General features: G+C 42.1%; 1 protein-coding gene across 1 annotated transcript in view; it reads right to left on the reverse strand.

The window, feature by feature from the left end:
• SIM1 (SIM bHLH transcription factor 1) overlaps positions 1 to 17,664 on the reverse strand; it is a 76,365-nt gene that overhangs the window by 11,299 nt on the left and 47,402 nt on the right. The window contains exon 9 of the mRNA XM_056856628.1: positions 10,435 to 10,600. Within this exon, the coding sequence (XP_056712606.1) occupies positions 10,435 to 10,600 (166 nt within the window). The remainder of the gene's footprint in view (positions 1 to 10,434; positions 10,601 to 17,664) is intronic.

Below are 17,664 nucleotides of genomic sequence, written 5' to 3' on the forward strand. Positions count from 1 at the left end.
TGCTCTTTTCTACTACTGCAGACAGACTAACACTGCTACCCACTGTGAACTCCCTTCATTAGTATCTGACAAAGGGAGCATCAACTATCAAAATCTAATACCCCCAAAATCTTGTCGGTCTTTAAGGTGTTACTGGACAACACGGCTACCTTCTAAAACTATCTGATGTAAGTAATGGATCAAGAGAACTATAGTTTGCCTTCACAGATGGGATGCTAATAATTATTACTGTGTCCTGATGGCCTGCCTTAGAGAAAGAAATGATTCCATCTCCATTTCATGTTTAGCTATAGGTGTGGGGGAGTGTCACCAAGAACCCCATTCCTGCCTATATGTGTGTTGTCTGCCCAGATTCCATCCCGGCTACATTTTCCTTGGCAGGCTCTCCTCAGGCTATGCTAATGAGTGGCCAAAACCTTGGGTGGGAGACTGATTCACTGGTGGGACATCTGCATGCCTACCCGTTGCCACCCACCTTGGTCTATCATGGTAATTTAATTGGCAAATACAAGTCTTCCTGAGTGCAAAATCTAATCGTTATCAAGCAGCCAGGTGATCTGATTACCTTTTGCTAACCTTGCCTGAATGTCTCCTAACCTATCAAACTGTCCCATGCATGGGGGAAGCCTCCACCCGGCCATCTCTTTTGTCCATCCTGTCTGGGAAGCCCCCCCCCCAATTCAGTTAGAGTAGGGTTACCAGGTCCCCCACTCTCCTCCGGCAGGGGAGGTTTTGGGAGCGGAGCTGAGATTGCCTGCCAATCTAAGCGACCTGGCTACCCTAAATTAGAGCCAGGAAATCCATAGATTCTCATCCAGGACTCACCCTGAATTCCTGGACCATATTTCTTTGAAGTTATTTTGTGCTGGCTTTGATAACTATTTCTGCTTTGCCGGCCAAAACTGAGCAGTCTGATCCTCTCCACTTGCACAGAGGCTCCCAACTCTGTTATTATTTCTCTGGAATTTGGGGGCATTTACTTGCCACACAAAAGCACCCCTCCACTGTTTTCTTATTTTTCCTTTGGATCTGCCTAAAGCCCCTCCTCTCAACCTGTGGATCACTGAAACAAGACAACATACTGGAAGTTTCGGTTATTTTGGTATCCTTGCCCTGCAGCTTTAGAGAAAAAGAAAGGGAGGAGATGGGAATATTTCTGTCTTTAGCCATGTGTGTTGGGGCCTGTGGCTCAAATGCCAGAAATTAAGATGATTTTGGTATCCTGGGACTTGCAGATTTAGTGAAAAATAACTGCAGGAGATGGGAATATTTCTGTCTTTGGCCATGTGTGTTGGGTTGGAGGAGAAGAGGCCTATGGCACAAGTGGTGGAAGTTGTCTATGGTATCCTGCCCCTTGCAGCTTTAGAGAAAGATAAATGGGGGAGATAGGAATATCTCTCTCTTTAGCCATTTTTTGTCTCTCTGCATCTGTATGGGAGGGGGTGATAAAGCTGGTTCCCCAATAGGGTTGCCAACCTCCAGGTACTAGCTGGAGATCTCCTGCTATTACAGCTGATCTCCAGCAGACAGAGGTCAATTCACCTGGAGAAAATGTCTGCTGTGGCAATTGGACTCTATGGCATTGAAGTCCCTCCTCTCCCTAAACCCTGCCCTCCTCAGGCTCCACCCCGGTGGCAAAGAGGGACCTGGCAACCCTATTCTCCAAATATGGAAAGTCAGATGGTTCTGCTGTTCTGGACCCTACTTCAACCCAACAAATGCTCCTGTGTTTTCAGCTCAGGGTATCTGAAAAGCCAGTATTTAGTGTGGATCTTGAGATGCATTTGGAGATTCATACTGAGTATCCACTATTATGTGACTGGTGTCATTGTTAGAGTGTTGGTTGAAGATTGGGGAGACCAGAGTTCAAATCCCCACTTAACCATAGGGTTGCCAGGTGGGTGGTTTTGGCAGGCAATCCATCGGCCACCCCGAAAGTGCCACGTCGCATCACTGCAGCCGCTTCAGCACTCAAACCCCCAAACCGGAAGTGACGTCATCGCGTGCACACAGCCACACACACATGTGGCCGCCCCAGCCCTGCCCTTTAAAACATCCCACTGATCAAGAGGGAGGACCTGGCAACACTTAGCCATGAAGCACACTATGTGCCTTTGGTTCAGTCACACACTCAGCCTAAATTGTGAAGAAAAGAAAGCTGGGGAGGAAGTATTTCCTTTCGTACATAAATAAAATATTTACTCAAATTGTCTCAGTGAAGGAGTTCACAACATCTTTCCTCTCCTCTTATGGAGTCCTATGTCTTTGACTGAGATTCAGACTAGTACGAGTGGGGGGGGGATGGAAAAACACATGATTAATTGTTGATGGCATACAGTTTTGGGTAATATGGATTACTGTGGGCCTGGACCAGGTTCAGCCCCATGCCTCCCTCCAGGAAGATTGTTAGTTGCTCTTTCAACCAAAGGAAACAAACCATGGAATCTTTCACTGTTCAGTGAAATGGGGAACACATAACAATATAATCTTACTAGTTACAAAGCTATATAATACTTAAGTTAATAAGTAGGGTTGCAAGCCTCCAGGTACTAGCTGGAGATCTGCTATTACAACTGATCTCCAGCCAGTTTAGATCAGTTCACCTAGAGAAAAATGGCTGCTTTGGCAACTGGACTCTATGGCATTGGAGTCCCTCCCCTCCCAAACCCCACCCTCCTCAGGCTCTGCCCCAAAAACCTCCCACTGGTGGTGAAGAGGGACCTGGCAACCCTATGAATAAGAGAAGCAAGGAAACTCAGGGTGCCTTCCAGCACACATAAGCTTATAAGGAAGTTAACCATGCATACACTGTGGATGGGGGCTTCATAAAGCTGCTAAGCAGCAGCACATTCCTGGGGGATAATTTTAGCAAAAACACATATACTATTTCATATCTCCCCTTCATGTCATGTTGATTTCAACATCTATCCTACTGTAGAGAACAACAGCTGTCTTCGTATTCAGTGCCAGATGTTTAAACAGCGCATGTTACTCTTATCTTTATTTTGGCAACATGCTCAGATCATGTGAAGGGACGCCTTTCTTCCATAAAGTCTTCTTAGCTATCAAAAACTTCAGCTGCATTGAGCGTTAGCATCTTTCCTCATGATTTGTGTTTTAAACATGGGGAAGATCACAGATGCAGTCTGCATAGTACCGAGAACATATGCATGCTTTTAAATCGCTTTTATCTTGCTTTTTACTAATGTAACCCTGAAATGTAAAATATGTTCTTTTTGCATTCACTGTTATAGGCAGAACAGATGGTGAAAGGCTTAGATTAAAGTAATACAGCATGACCATTAAAGTAACCTCTGTAGCTAGTGAGTCTATACCAGTTGAGAAGTTGCTTTTTGGGATGCAAAGGGATATATTTGAAAAGCAAAGCAAAGCTGCCAGTTCTTAATAATGGCCTTCTGATATGAACACCAGTATTCAATGCCTGCATTAAGGGAATAAACTTCAGATTGACTCTAAATGGGCTTTTCTAACAAGGGGGGGAAGGATCTCAGTATCCATCACATGCAACTTGCTGGGTGACCTTGGGCAAGTTTCATTCTCTCGCATGGTTGTTGTGATAAAATGGAGGAGAATGACGTAAATTGCTTTGGGTACCCACTGGGGAGAAAGGTAGGGGTATAATGAATTAATTGACTGATTAAACTTAGCAGTAGTTCATTGAAATTCATAATACTGGGTTGTTATAACTGGAAACAAGGTTGCCTTTTAACAGCAATTAATAAGAGTTCTACCATTTGATGGCATCTAAATTAATTCTACAAGACTGTTAAGTATAAGTACTAGAAAAAATTCAAAGGATGGGAGGGAATTCTGAAGTCTCTCCACTATAGGCAGAATACAGAGAATGATTAAACTGTACATCAATTTTCCAGTGATCATGATTGGTTCTGCTTGCCTGTTTTTGTTTGTTGGTTTGCTATTACTTATGTAAAGGTAAAGGTCCCCTGTGCAAGCACCGGGTCATTCCTGACCCATGGGGTGACGTCACATCCCGACGTTTACTAGGCAGACTTTGTTTACGGGGTGGTTTGCCAGTGCCTTCCCCAGACATCTTCCCTTTACCTCCAGCAAGCTGGGCACTCGTTTTACCGACCTCGGAAGGATGGAAGGCTGAGTCAACCTTGAGCCGGCTACCTGAAACCACCTTCCATCGAGATCGAACTCAGGTCGTGAGCAGAGCTTGGACTGCAGTACTGCAGCTTACCACTCTGCGCTACGAGGCTCATGTGCATGATGAATAAAGTGCAGGATTGGCTATGGATAAACAAGAATTAAAATTTTAGTCCCCATATAGACTAGTGTGTGAGCGCCAGTGTGGTGTGGTGGTTAAAGTCTTAAACTAAGATCTGGAAGACCCACGTTTGAGATCCCCACTCTGGGAAGAAAGCCTGAGCCAGTCATGCACCCTCCGCCTCATCTACCTCATAGGGTTGTTGTGAGGATACAGTGGAGGAGAGGAGGTCAGTATAAGCTGCTTTGAGTCCCCACTGGGGAGAAAGGTAGGGCATAAGCAAAGCAAATGAATACATTATGCAAATGGATGATCTCAAAAGAGAGACTATTTGGAATTAAGCCAGCTATGTCCATTTAAGTTAATGGGTCCAAACCTCACTTACAGCTATATGCAGTCACTAAGTGTCAGAAATTCCTGAGACAAAAACACAGTGCGAACAAAGAGAAGAGGCAAGTACCTTAGAATTTTTAGCCAAACAAACTCTACCCAAAATAGAATCCAAAATGTCTTTTCAGGTCAATCAATCTTTAATTTACAGCCATTTGACCAAATCAAAATAACATATGATCACCATAAAACAATATTAATAGCTCAGTCTTTTCAGGTTGACCTGTGTATTTATGGGAGAAAAATTGAATTATGGAACTTTCTGGCATTAAGAAAAATCACCCCAAAATTTGGTGGCATAGGGAATTTTTCTCAGGGTCCAGAGCAGATGTCTTCAAAACAGATAACATCAAATTTTCAGGGAACAAAGTCCACCCTCTTCCTTAAAAATCCCCCAGGTTGGAAGGGGACTGGACAAAGTAGGGTTCCTTTCTGTTTCACAAGCCAGGATACTAAACCATGATTTAATCGTAGTTTAGAAAGTTGATTCGTGAGCAAGAAACAAACTCCCAAGTGGTTAAATTGTCCAAATGAAGCTGTTACAACTACTTGGGGTTACATGAAAGACTTCCTAAATCTGGACTCCACATACAGGATGCACATGAGCCTGAGTATTGCAAACTGAGGTCAGGAATAGGGTTGGGCCCAAAAAAAAGGGGGGGGTAAATTTCAGGTTCGGGTTTATTGGGCCCAATTTTTTTTCAGTATACCCAGAATAAGCCAAATACCCATACTGGTAAAGGGATATTTGGGCTTTATTTCCAGGTTTACCAAAAATAACAAATAAAAAAAAATGGGTCCATAATAGTATATGGGGGTTTTTTTCCTAATCTTCTGTGGGGGCATTTTTGGCGGTAGATTTGCAATGTACTTTCCTTAGATGGACACCGAAGTTTGGTGAATGTTGGGACAGGGGGTCTTACTGGTTTGCAAAGGGGTCACCCCCAACCTCCAGGCATTTGTGAGCCAAGCTGTCCATCGGTTTTCAGGTTCAGAAGTTCAACACTGCCGCGGACTGGTAAAAAGAGCAGATTGGCAGGCTGGCACCTCAAAGTCTGTGGGCTCCCTTCATATCTGGGGTGCATCGCATGAAGTCCATGCAAATTAGCTTTTAAACTGAGGAAAACATTTCTTTTGGGAGCAAATGACATCCTGTGAACAGTCCTTTATAGTCATCAAAAAATCTGATTTCAAGCGGTGGTCACAGTGCAGTGAAATGAAACATCTACTCGGGGCAACCTTCAGTTTGAGAGTAGGCTTTCGGGGGGAGTGATATCGGAGCCAGCCGAAATCATGACCAAGGCAGCTCTTGTGAAGGAGATTGTTCATCTGCACAGATGAGGACTCTTCTTCAAAAGCCCAATAAGTAGCTGTAGAAGCGGCTATTTTTTAGTTGGAGGGAGGGTATATCCCTCCAGATGGGACTGGGTGAGCCCTGTCTTTTAAAATGACCCTTCCAGACTAGTTTGGTCTGACCAAGCTGGCTCCAATTACATGACCCCTACCTCAAAAGGCCCCCTACTATGGGGCCCTAACAAAACCAGTCAAAGATAGAAAGATGGGAGAAAGCACAGAGCTGTGCATCTGAGCAAAGGTGAATAGCTGAAACCCGAAACAGCTGAATTTGGCTTCGGACAGATTCCTAGGTTTTGGTAACCAGTCGATCCGAAAACCAATATTGCTGAAACTGCTAATTTTGGGTTTATTTTCAGATTGGGTATATCATTCACAACCCTAGTCAGGAAGACTCCCACAACACTATCAGTCTGGAAAAGGTGCAAAACAGAATTGTTCAGGAGGGAGTTCTTGTAAAAAAAGGAGTAGGAGTTGGTTTTTATATCCCACTTTTTCTCCACCTTTAAGGAGTCTCAAAGTGGCTTACAATCACATTCCCTTTCCCTCCCCACAACAGACACCTTGAGGGATAGGTGGGGCTAAGAGAGTTCTGAGAGAACTGTGAGTAGCCCAAGGTCACCCAGCAGGCTTCATGTAGAGGAGTGGGGAAACAAACCCAGTTCTCCGGATTAGAGTCCGCCACTCTTAACCACTATACCACACTAGAACTGTAAAACAGTCCAGAAGGGTGCCTTCATATGGGAACGAGTAGTGGGTTTTCCATTGCCTAAGCCTTTGTAATCCCACACCCTGCACTGCTCAAGCTATGTCAGGCTGGGCTGTTTGATGTTTGCATTATCATTCACTTTTATATTGCATTATCATTCACTTTTATAAATCACTCACTTTTATAGTCCTATTGCAGTGTTCATTAAATGCCCTATACTGTATGATTACATTTTAAAAAAAAATTCTGTAGTCTGTAATACACTTTGAGTCCTAGAGACAACGACAGGCTATAATGAAACCTAAATAAATAATTATCTCAAACCAGTTTCTTTATATTGTTTGAATATAGTTTAAATCTTCTGGTTAACCAGATGATGGATTAGGCTAATCATTTCATAAAATTTGTCTAAATGACCTCTTAGGAACTCATCTCCCACTTTCAGCCCTCGTATATATTAGAAGAAAAATAAACAATACTTACTACTATGTGTCAGCTTTAAAGGAAACGTTCAAAAAATACGCTTCATGTTACCGGCAAAACTGCTACCTTCATTTTACAATACTTTATGTAACTCACATTCCAGAATGAATTGGCAGTTCAAATGAGGCGCAAATTACAGTGGGGAGGTAAAGCAAACCCATCTGCTATAAGTTATTTACAGTTTCTGTACGGTAACTTTTCAGCAGAGTTTAGAGTGAGGAAAAATAAAGAGCTGGTAAAAACAAGTTAAAGGGCTGCAAAGAATCACTCTGATGTAAGGTATGCCTCTTTGTCAATGAACTAGAAACCAACTCATATACTTCCTTAGGTTTGATTAAAAAAAATTGCTTCCATAGAAGATGGAAACATAGAAGTAAAAATTAAAAAGGAACACCACTGCAAGTAGTCAAGCAACAAAGTCTGCTTTTACATTCTGTGTAGCAACCGTACATGATCAACTGCTATAACTTTTTAATAAAGGAACATTTAACGGACTGTGAGGATGGACCCAAAGAACACACAAGAGGACCCTTGCTATGCTGCTTAAAAGGGCATAAATTAGAAGTGCACTGAATGTCCACCTGCAAACATTTTCAGACAAACACTATACTTCTTCCTCAAAAGCCCTTTTTGCTGAATTTGTTTATGCCCTGTTCATAACCTGTTCATTATCCATTTGAATCAACTTCGAAAATAGTTTCCCCTTCTTCTTCCTGCGAAATATTACATCAGCAGCAGTCAATCAATTTTGGCCATGTAATGAAACACTGAATGGGGGCAAAACTTCCAAAATCACAGAGTCACTTTGAAACAAGAGGGCTCACACAAGTATGGTGATGTCATCATGTAGCCAATCTGAACTGGCTATATGGTGGTATCACTGGCATCAATCAAAGCCAGTTCAGAGGAAAGGCAATGCTTCCTGAATTACACTTCCCCAACACTATACGAACGTCTGAAGTCTCCCAAAATCCCACTGAAAGGAGAGCTGCTTTTCACAAAAACAGATTCCTCTTTTGGCTTTAAGGGAAAAAAAACGTGTAACTAGTCAGTACTAGCAAGGATTCATGAAGTTGACAGGTTTTATCACTACAGTGTGTTGTTTGGGCTATTTGTGATTTTACTGCTGTGCTTTTATGTTTTCTATTCCTGAAAGTTGCCTTGAACATAATTCTATAAGGCAGAATACCAGTTTCCTAATACAGAAATAATGGTTAAGGGTGCCTGTTTTCAGATGAGGTATATTTACCATGATAAAGGGAGTGCTGTTAAAATCTTTCAAAGCAAGACTGCAGTCTGGGAGTTCTCTCGAACCCAGAGCTGCCAATAGGTTCCCAGAGAGCATCTGTAACCATTTTGGTTTTCCCATTACTTTCTGGCAATCAATCTATACCTTTATAAGCTTCTGGAGTGGTTATTAGACTGAACTGTACAGGAAGCTGCTCTTGAAGGTGTTTCAGATTCTGAAGTTGCTGAAAGACATGATTGCCAAGTTTCTCATAGAGGAGGGGAGGTGACAACATATTCAATTAACATTAAAACTATTGACCAGCTTCCATAATTTCTGGGCCCTGTTCAAGATACTGGTTTGGACATGGTCTAAGTCTCAGACTGCCCATTCCTGACCTGAGGCGTACGACGACGGTGGGGAAGAGCCGTTTCCCTGACTCCGTTAAACAAAAAAAAAGTCGTTTTGCTCTGGTCTTTAGATTGGTTAGGCAATTTCTAGTTTGGCAGCAATAGGCTCAGTTGCTAATAACATGTCGGGCAAATTTGTGAGCACCCTGACCCATCAAGCATGATGGAGGGTCCTTTAAGAAAAGCCCATCATTTGCTCCTATGACAGGGTGGGTCTAGAAAAGAAGAAGAGATGGTTTTTATATGCCAACTTTCTCTACCACTTAAGGAAGAATCACACTGGCTTACAATCACCTGCCCTTCCCCTCCCCACCACAGACACCGTGTGAGGTAGGTGGGGCTGAGAGAGCTGTGACTAGCCCAAGGTCACCCAGCCGGCTTCATGTGGAGGAGTGGGGAAACCAACCCGGTTCACCAGATTAGTGTCTGTTGCTCTTGTGGAGGAGTGGGGAATCAAACCCAGTTCTCCAGATTAGAGTCCACCACTCCAAACCACCACTCTTAGCCACTACACCACGCTGGGTCTTTACCACGCTGGTAGAGAGGATACCCATGGTGCTGAGCAGCAGCGATCAAGCCCCATCACACCTTTCTACAATAAGGTCTTCAATGCTGCCCTGGCCGCTTCTAAAAAGGCCCATCAGTGTACATGTTTGCAAAGACTGAGATAACAGAAAGCCATTTTATTCATACAAGTCTATGAATACGGGTAGTTGTAATAATCGGGGGGTAGGGAGAGATTTTAAGTATACTTCCATTTGAGGTATCAATGTTAGATATTTGCAAGTGTCCCCAAAACCATATCTACACATAACTTGAGAATTACTGATATAAACATTACAAATCTCTCCCCTCCCTGCTTTATTAGGACCTTGACAAAAGTGTGTGGAAATTACTATTTTAATTGCTACAAGGTATGCATTATATTTTAAAAGCAGTTATCAAATGACAGCTTCTGGCACTCAGACTCTTGTAACTAATGCCCTGATCCTAAACAAATCGCTTGGAAATTCTTCAGTATCACTGAATATTCCTGAGAATCGTGGCATAACTTCAGCTAAATACATAAACGTTCCCTACAGCCTCTATTGATATTTTATGCAAAATGTTTAAAGCAGAAAATTGTGTAATTCCCCCTGACAGACCTATGTGTGTTCCACGTGCATCTCAAAATTACACATCTCACCAAAGAAGAAAAGAAGAAGAGTTGGTTTTTATATGCCGACTTTCTCTACCAATTAAGGAAGAATCAAACCGGCTTACAATCACCTTCCCTCCCCCTCCCCACAACAGACACCCTGTGAGGTAGGTGGGGCTGAGAGAGTGTGGCTAGCCCAAGGTCACCCACCTGGCTTCATGAGCAGGAGTGAAGAAACAAATTCAGTTCACCAGATTAACCTCTGCTGCTCATGTGGTAAGATGTGGGAAATTCTGCTTCAAACATTATTCAGAAGTACCAAGGTGGGAAGTACTAGTCATGCATTTTGTCAGCTTTTCTATGTGACATTTTAAGGGGTCTCATAATGCCAGCCTTTAATACCTAGTTTGTTTCCAATATTCTGTAAACAAACATGCAAGCATAATGGGGAAATAAACTCATTGCTCATACCTGTGGATAGGGTGATGTCCTAGATTTTGACTTGGTGCTTGAAAGACGTGATTTATTTCCTTTTCTATTGTCTGTTATAGTTGGAGTAGAGTTTGCATATGGGAATGATGGCTTGGTTGCTGAAACTTGATCCAGCGAGAGCTGTAATCCTTTGTATTCCGTATCCCTAGATAAAAGGCAGAACATGAAGACTTAAACGACATATAATGCCATCCCGGTCAGCTAATGTTGACCTTGTATGCATTTCTTTTTATGCAAAGTCTTGAACCCTTTTGTAAGAAATTGTATCATAAAATATGTTAAGATGTAATAAACACAAATCTCTTTCTGTGCTGCAGCCAAATATAAACATTGCCTTAATAGTCAGGATCCTCAAAAGTCAAATAGTTTTATACTTTACAATATATGTAGCACTTGGGTTAAATGCCCATGTTGTACCTACACAACGCAAGATTTTGGCCATATGCATTCAGAAAACTTGTGGCAACTTGGTGACTGAATGATGAAGCAGCTGATTCTGTTTCAACCAACTGAAAATAGCTTTTAAAAGACTTCGTATCAGTGGACAAATCAGTGAATGAAATCTTTAGTTTTTATGAAATAGGGATCTGCTTTCTGCTCAAGGATAAAAGCGTTGTATCATTTTAAACTGTACCTATAGAAATTTACATTTTTAAGGAAGGAGGTTCACATGCCCATTGGTGGTGGAACCGCTGACATGGCAACCCCATAGGGTTTTCAAGGCAACAGATGTTCGGAGGTTGTTTGCCATTGCCTGCCTCTGCGTAGGCTGAGAGAGTTTAGAGAGAACTGTGACTGGCCCAAGGTCACCCAGCAAGCTTCATGTGGAGGAGTGGGGTATTGAACCCGCTTCTCCAGATTAGAGTCCGCCGTTCTTAACCACTACACCATGGAGCAATTATCAGATGATACAAGCTTGAAGTTTGATCGCACTTGTTGAGAAGAAACTAGTGGCTATCTGTGAGTGCAGGTACATAACAGGATTCTCCCTTTACCCAGTAAAAACAGTCACTGAAATTAGAACAATTAAAAGTACAATTGTTGAACAACACAGCAAAGATCAGAATGTAAATTTTGTTAATCCATCTATTTTATAAAAGAAAATTAAAGAGTATATAATTCTCAAGAATGTTTCCGAGTCCAGAGGTTTGTTAGGAACAAACAGGATTGAAATCTACATATGGGGCTGGATCCAAAGGAACAGTCCCATAAATTAACAAATATTTCATTCATGGGAGGACTATTTCTGCTAACAGAGGGTTCTTCCATGAATAGAAGGACCCCCAATCCATGAGCATTGGGGGGGGGGAATTCTGAAATGGCTAGATGTTTGGAGCCTAGCTCCAAATTTGGATTTACTCAAGTAAATCTGTGCCAAGGTATAGGTCTGTATATGTTAAGTACACAATTAAGATAAATTAACCCTTAACCCAGTTGTTTTCATTAGAAAACTTTAATCATACAGAGTGCCCAAGATAAACTAGTGACATTGTAACAAAATGACAAGCCACGAGCAGAGGTTGTTTACGTGGCCTTGCATAAAGCCAGACTTCCTATATATAAGTAACATATCTCTTCCATACAATGTACAAAAACATTTATAACTGCAAATGCTATAAATCAATGCATCTGGTCAAAAGGTTTGTTTGTATAACTGTACACAGATGAGTTACAATTAATCTGAATACACAAAAAACGTACGGCTATTTGTCATGATTTCCTGATGTTTATTTCACTATAAAATAGTGACAGAGAGCAGTAAGTGTTCTGTAAAATGGCCCATTGTGCTTTTAACCTCCACTGATTGCTTACTGCTTTTCGCACACAGAGAGGTTCATTGGTGCTATCCAAGGTCAGAAAAAGAATGGAGAGTCCATTGTTCTGTGACTCTTTTTTCTCTAGCAAAAGCAACATAGAACATAAGAACATAAAACCATAAGAAAGGCCATGCTGGATCAGACCAAGGTCCATCAAGTCCAGCAGTCAGCCACAGTGGCCAACCAGGCGCCTCTAGGAAGCCCCCAAACAAGACAACTGCAGCAGCACCATCCTGCCTGTGTTCCAAAGCACCTAATATAACAGGCATGTTCCTCTGATCCTGGAGAGAATAGGTATGCATCATGACTAGTATCCATGTTTACTAGTAGCCATGAATACCCCTCTCCTCCATGAACATGTCCACTCCCCAATTAAAGCCTTCCAAGTTGGCAGCCATCACCACATCCTGAGGCAGGGAGTTCCACAATTTAACTATGTGTTGTGTGAAGAAATAACACGTGTGATATGATGTCACTGTTCAGTGCTTTAATAAGTCTGTCTTTACGCTTGCTAGAAATGACCAGGCTTATTTGCAAGAAAACAAGACATGGAAAACATTTCTTTTAGTGGCAAATGACATCCTGTGAACAGTCCTTTATTATAGTTATTTAAAAATCTGATTTCAAGAGATGGTCACGGTGTGGGGAAACAAAGCCTCTACTTGGGACAACCTTCAATTTGAGAGCAGGTTTTAATGGGGGGGGGGTGATATCGGAGCCAGCCGAAGTCTCAACCACAGGGGCTGTTCTGAAAGAGACTGCTCATCCTCACGCATGAGGGAGTCTCTTTCGGAAGCCTGGTGGTGTGAGCAGCTGTTGAAGCCGGTTCTTTTTAGTTGGAGGTTATCCCTCCGGAGCCCTGTCTTTTAAATAACCCTTATGCTTGATCCAGATCAACCCACTGAATGGTTGGTCAGACCAAGTTCACTCCGATTACCCGACCCCAACCTCAAAGGGGCCCCAACTATGGGGCCCTAACAAAACCAGGCCAAAAAAAAAGATAGAAATATGGGAGAAAGCACAGAGCTGTGCATCTGAGCAAAGGCTAATAGCCCAACCTGGAAAAGCCGAATAATTATTTGATTTTTTCAGGAATCGCCTATTCGGCTTCAGGCAGCTCCCCAGGTTTTGGTATTCTGTAAAACTGAAACCTGAGTATTGCAGAAACGGCTAATTTCAGGTTTATTTTTGGTTTGGGTATATCGATACGCACAACCTTAGTGCCTAGCGTTTTCCTCTATTTTGAAGGTTACTGTTCCTCCTTCCATAGCCTCATTGTTGAAGCTTGCTGGAAGCCTATGGACTTCTTTGTAGGGTTGCCAACTCCAGGTTAAGAAATACCTGGAGATTATGGGGGTGGAGCCTGAAGAGGACAGGGTTTGGGGAGGGGAAGGACTTTAGTCCATAGAGTCCACCTTCCAAAGCAGCCATTTCCTCCAACTGAACTGATCTCTGTCGCCTGGAGATCAGTAGTAATAGAAGGACATCTCCAGCCACCACCGGGAGGTTAGCAACCCTATTTCTTTGCCTTTCTCTTCCCATCACCACCTCATACTGAGATCATGCATAGAAAAAATGGAAAACTTCTGTTCATCCCAGGAGAGATTAAACTAAGAAGGTGAGTGAGTGAACTATTCACTAAGGAGCTCTGCAGATTTCTTTCTACTTTTTTCATATCTTTGATTGTCCTTCCAGAAACACTGTTGTCTGCAGACAGGAGACTTAATTCACACCAAAGCAATGCTCAGTAAATAAAAGGATTGTATGACTTGGCCACAGTTCAGTCAGCTAGAGGGAACTTTGGCAGGAAGTGCTGGGCACGAAAACTGATAGTGACAAATTGAAAGTTCAGTATTAGAAAGACCAGTTATACAGTTATATATACATGGAGAAAGATACAAACCACAGAAGGCCTCTGTGAAACCCAACACAAAAATTAATGTTCTCACTCTCTGGAAAACACGTCGCTGGCATGCTGCAGCCTAGAATGACTCCAGTTTTGCCATTTTGAAAAAAGCCCATACATTAGAAGAAAGGGATATTTGAAAGCATGCCTGCACCTAGTTTATAATGGCACCCTGAATAGTTAGGCCTACTCTGAGTAGCTAGGCCTACTCGTCATTCAGCTAAACCTTTGGAAGCTATGAGCGATTCATAGAATTAGATTCCATGGCTCAATTCCAAAATGCCCCCCAAAATGGTAGCACTTCAGTGGGGTTTTTGGTGCTGCATCAGAAGGAGAGAGTGAGAAAGTTGCATTCCTCTGATGGACATCCTTATCTGTAGAAACTCTCCATGAGATTGAAACAGTGTGAGGAACATCAGTATGCAGAAATTCAACTCAAGAACATTTTCTCATGTAGATTTCTCAGTCCACCAGGGCATGTGCACGTGGTATCCTCCTTCCATGTATGTTAAAGCCCTTGTTGGATCAGGACAAAGGTTTTTGGTGTAAGGGTGATTTGTTGCACTCATACAAATCATGAAGACTATGACTTCTTCCACATTCAGTGGCTGGTCTGGGTCTGAAGGTAATATGAAGCCGGGGCGGGGGGGCAGGGGTTTCCCACTTCCACACAGCATCATAGTGCTTTTGTGCACCTTCTGACTCCCTGCCCCACCTTTTCTGTAATTGTTCCTAAAAGCAGCTTTATTACTATTTTTTTGGAAAGAGTATAGCACAGCCAGGGTGGCTACTTTCTAGATCTTTCCCAGTTTTATCCACACCTGCAACATTTTCTCTGTCCCAGCCCATTTTGGTTTTAAATTGGTAATCAACAAATTGCTGTAGATCATGCTATAGTGATTTGTCAGTTACCTTTCAAAATAAAATTCAAAAAGCCCTCTCCTGGTGACAGGGGGGGGAAGGGCCATTGCAGGGCTTCTGGGGCAGGGGAAATGAGGGTCTACATGCCACATGGAAGCCCTGCTGCCACTGCACTAAGTTGCAGCAGAAACAAGAAAATATCTAAGAGCAATGGCCACATGGAGTTACACAGTTATGAATGAGATAATACCACCACTAACATTACTATGCTGCAACAGAGATATACATCACCCAAGAGATGATCTATACATTACAGGACCAAAAGGACTGCAGGAAAAACGGTCGCATTTCTTTGTCGTATTTCCACACTTTATGACGTGCAGTAAGATTTACATGATGGCTACAAATCCTGACATTAAGCATTTCACACACACACACCAGCAACATCCAATGATATAGAATGGAGGTAGGGAAATGTACACCATCATAATGTCATGACACATTAAGGTAAAGGTCCCCTGTGCAAGCACCGAGTCATTCCTGACCCATGGGGTGACATCACATCCCGACATTTCCTAGGCAGACTTTGTTTACGGGGTGGTTTGCCAGTGCCTTCCCCAGTCATCTCCCCTTTACCCGCAGCAAGCTGGGTATTTATTTTACCGACCTCGGAAGGATGGAAGGCTGAGTCAACCTTGAGCCGGCTACCTGAAACCAACTTCCGTTGGGATCGAGCTCAGGTCGTGAGCTGAGCTTTTTACTGCAGTACTGCAGCTTACCACTCTGCACCATGGGGCTCTTACCATGACACATTACTAAATTCTTTATTCCATGTCATGGAGAAAGACACATTGACACAAGGATACCATTTTTGGTGGCAACCCTGTGCCTTCCATAACATCTGGATCCATCTTCAATTTGGCAAGGGTGCCAAATAACCAGTTTCCTGATGTCTCAACTACATGTTGTTGTGAGTCAAATTGAGTTTGGAAAATAAAAGGTCATTAAAATAACAATTCTAATTTCATGGTGTTGTGTGTTCTATTATATAGCTTCTCAACTTGGTCATCTCCCAATACAGTGGGCCAAATCCATACTTGCTATAAATGCAGTAACAATCAATAAATAGACAGTGCGCACTTGGCAAGGACCCACAAAGGCATTTAAATGTTAGACTTCACTCAATAATGAGAAAGTTGGCTACGAGAGAAGCTTCCTGAAAAGTACCATGAGAACTCTCAACATTACCCTGGATAGACACCAAAGATATAAAGCAGGGAATTTGATTCTATGTATCATTTGAAATAATGCAACATTTAACAATGCTGAATCCCATGACACAATCCAGCAGTGTCAACACTGGGCGTGTTAGTGCGTTGATTTATCTTCGATAGCATCATTTCCCATTATTTTAAATTCATGAATGCTTTTTAGCAGCATGTCTGCTGAGAATGGGCTGAAAGCCTATTAGATGAGAAGTAAAACAGCTTGGGAGAGTCCCCCCCCCTTTAAGAACGCTTCTTCTGGAAGTCAGCCCTTGCACTACATTTCCAATTTAATATCTGAGGATTTATGCATAAACTGTATCTCTTATTTGTATTAATGGCACAGAAATATAACTCCTCACACCGGTATGAGAGCATCCCCCATTATATGCAAAGTTAATAGGGACCCCCGACTGTTTCCCAGACTGAACATTTGCACCTCAATCTTCAATTCAATCTTTTCTACATATTGGGAGGAGGGGGGACGTTAATACCAGTGATGCTGGATGAGCGTCCAGAGATCTGAGTTCAATTTCTTATTCTACAGTAATAAGAATCTTGGATGATCTTGGGCTACTCATTCTGCATGGGATTTTCAGAAGCACTTGACGTAGACCTAACCTGGGCTCCAACATAGCTGATGATTCCTACCCACAGATGGGAATCTTGTCACTGCCCTTGATGAAAATGGAGTTGACACAGTGCCCCAATACGCTTGCATTCTACGAATTTGCAAGCTTCAACAAACTAGCTGCAGAGAGATCAAATTAATTAATGCTTCGGAATATTTAACTCCTAATCTTGCTATCAATTCAGTCCTTATCCCAATTACACCAAAATAGCAGCATTTAAATCAGTCTGATCCCAACTGGATTAATTTGGCATCAAACCCAAATGTTTTAGTTACGTGGTTTGATGAAAAGATTTTTTTAGTTTTACAGACCAATCAATAATCCTCTAAATCCTGAATACTTAGATTTAAAGCAACATTGCCTCGTTTGTTCAGGATTAAATGTTCTTAAATCCAAATACTTTAAATGGACTGTACTCTGGACTGCCTATTTCTGCCCCTATTCTCAAAACTGGTGACAGTCATCATCTGTTGTTTATCACTAGCATTTATTTATTTATTTATTTAGAATATTTCTATGTGGCCTCTTCAGAGTCCTGCTTGAGGTAGTTTACAATCTGGTAATCAGAGATGTACATTGCCTACCAATATGCCTTTCTTAGTTTGCCTGGTTTCTTGTCATGTATAGAGTTAATCTCTTAAATGCATTGATTCCTTTCTTAAAGTCATCTATAATACCCATATTTTCTTTTTTAAAATAAAATTTTATTGTTTTAATAAAACACATAT

Source organism: Euleptes europaea, chromosome 10 (assembly GCF_029931775.1).
Source record: "Euleptes europaea isolate rEulEur1 chromosome 10, rEulEur1.hap1, whole genome shotgun sequence".
Lineage (NCBI taxonomy): Eukaryota > Metazoa > Chordata > Lepidosauria > Squamata > Sphaerodactylidae > Euleptes > Euleptes europaea.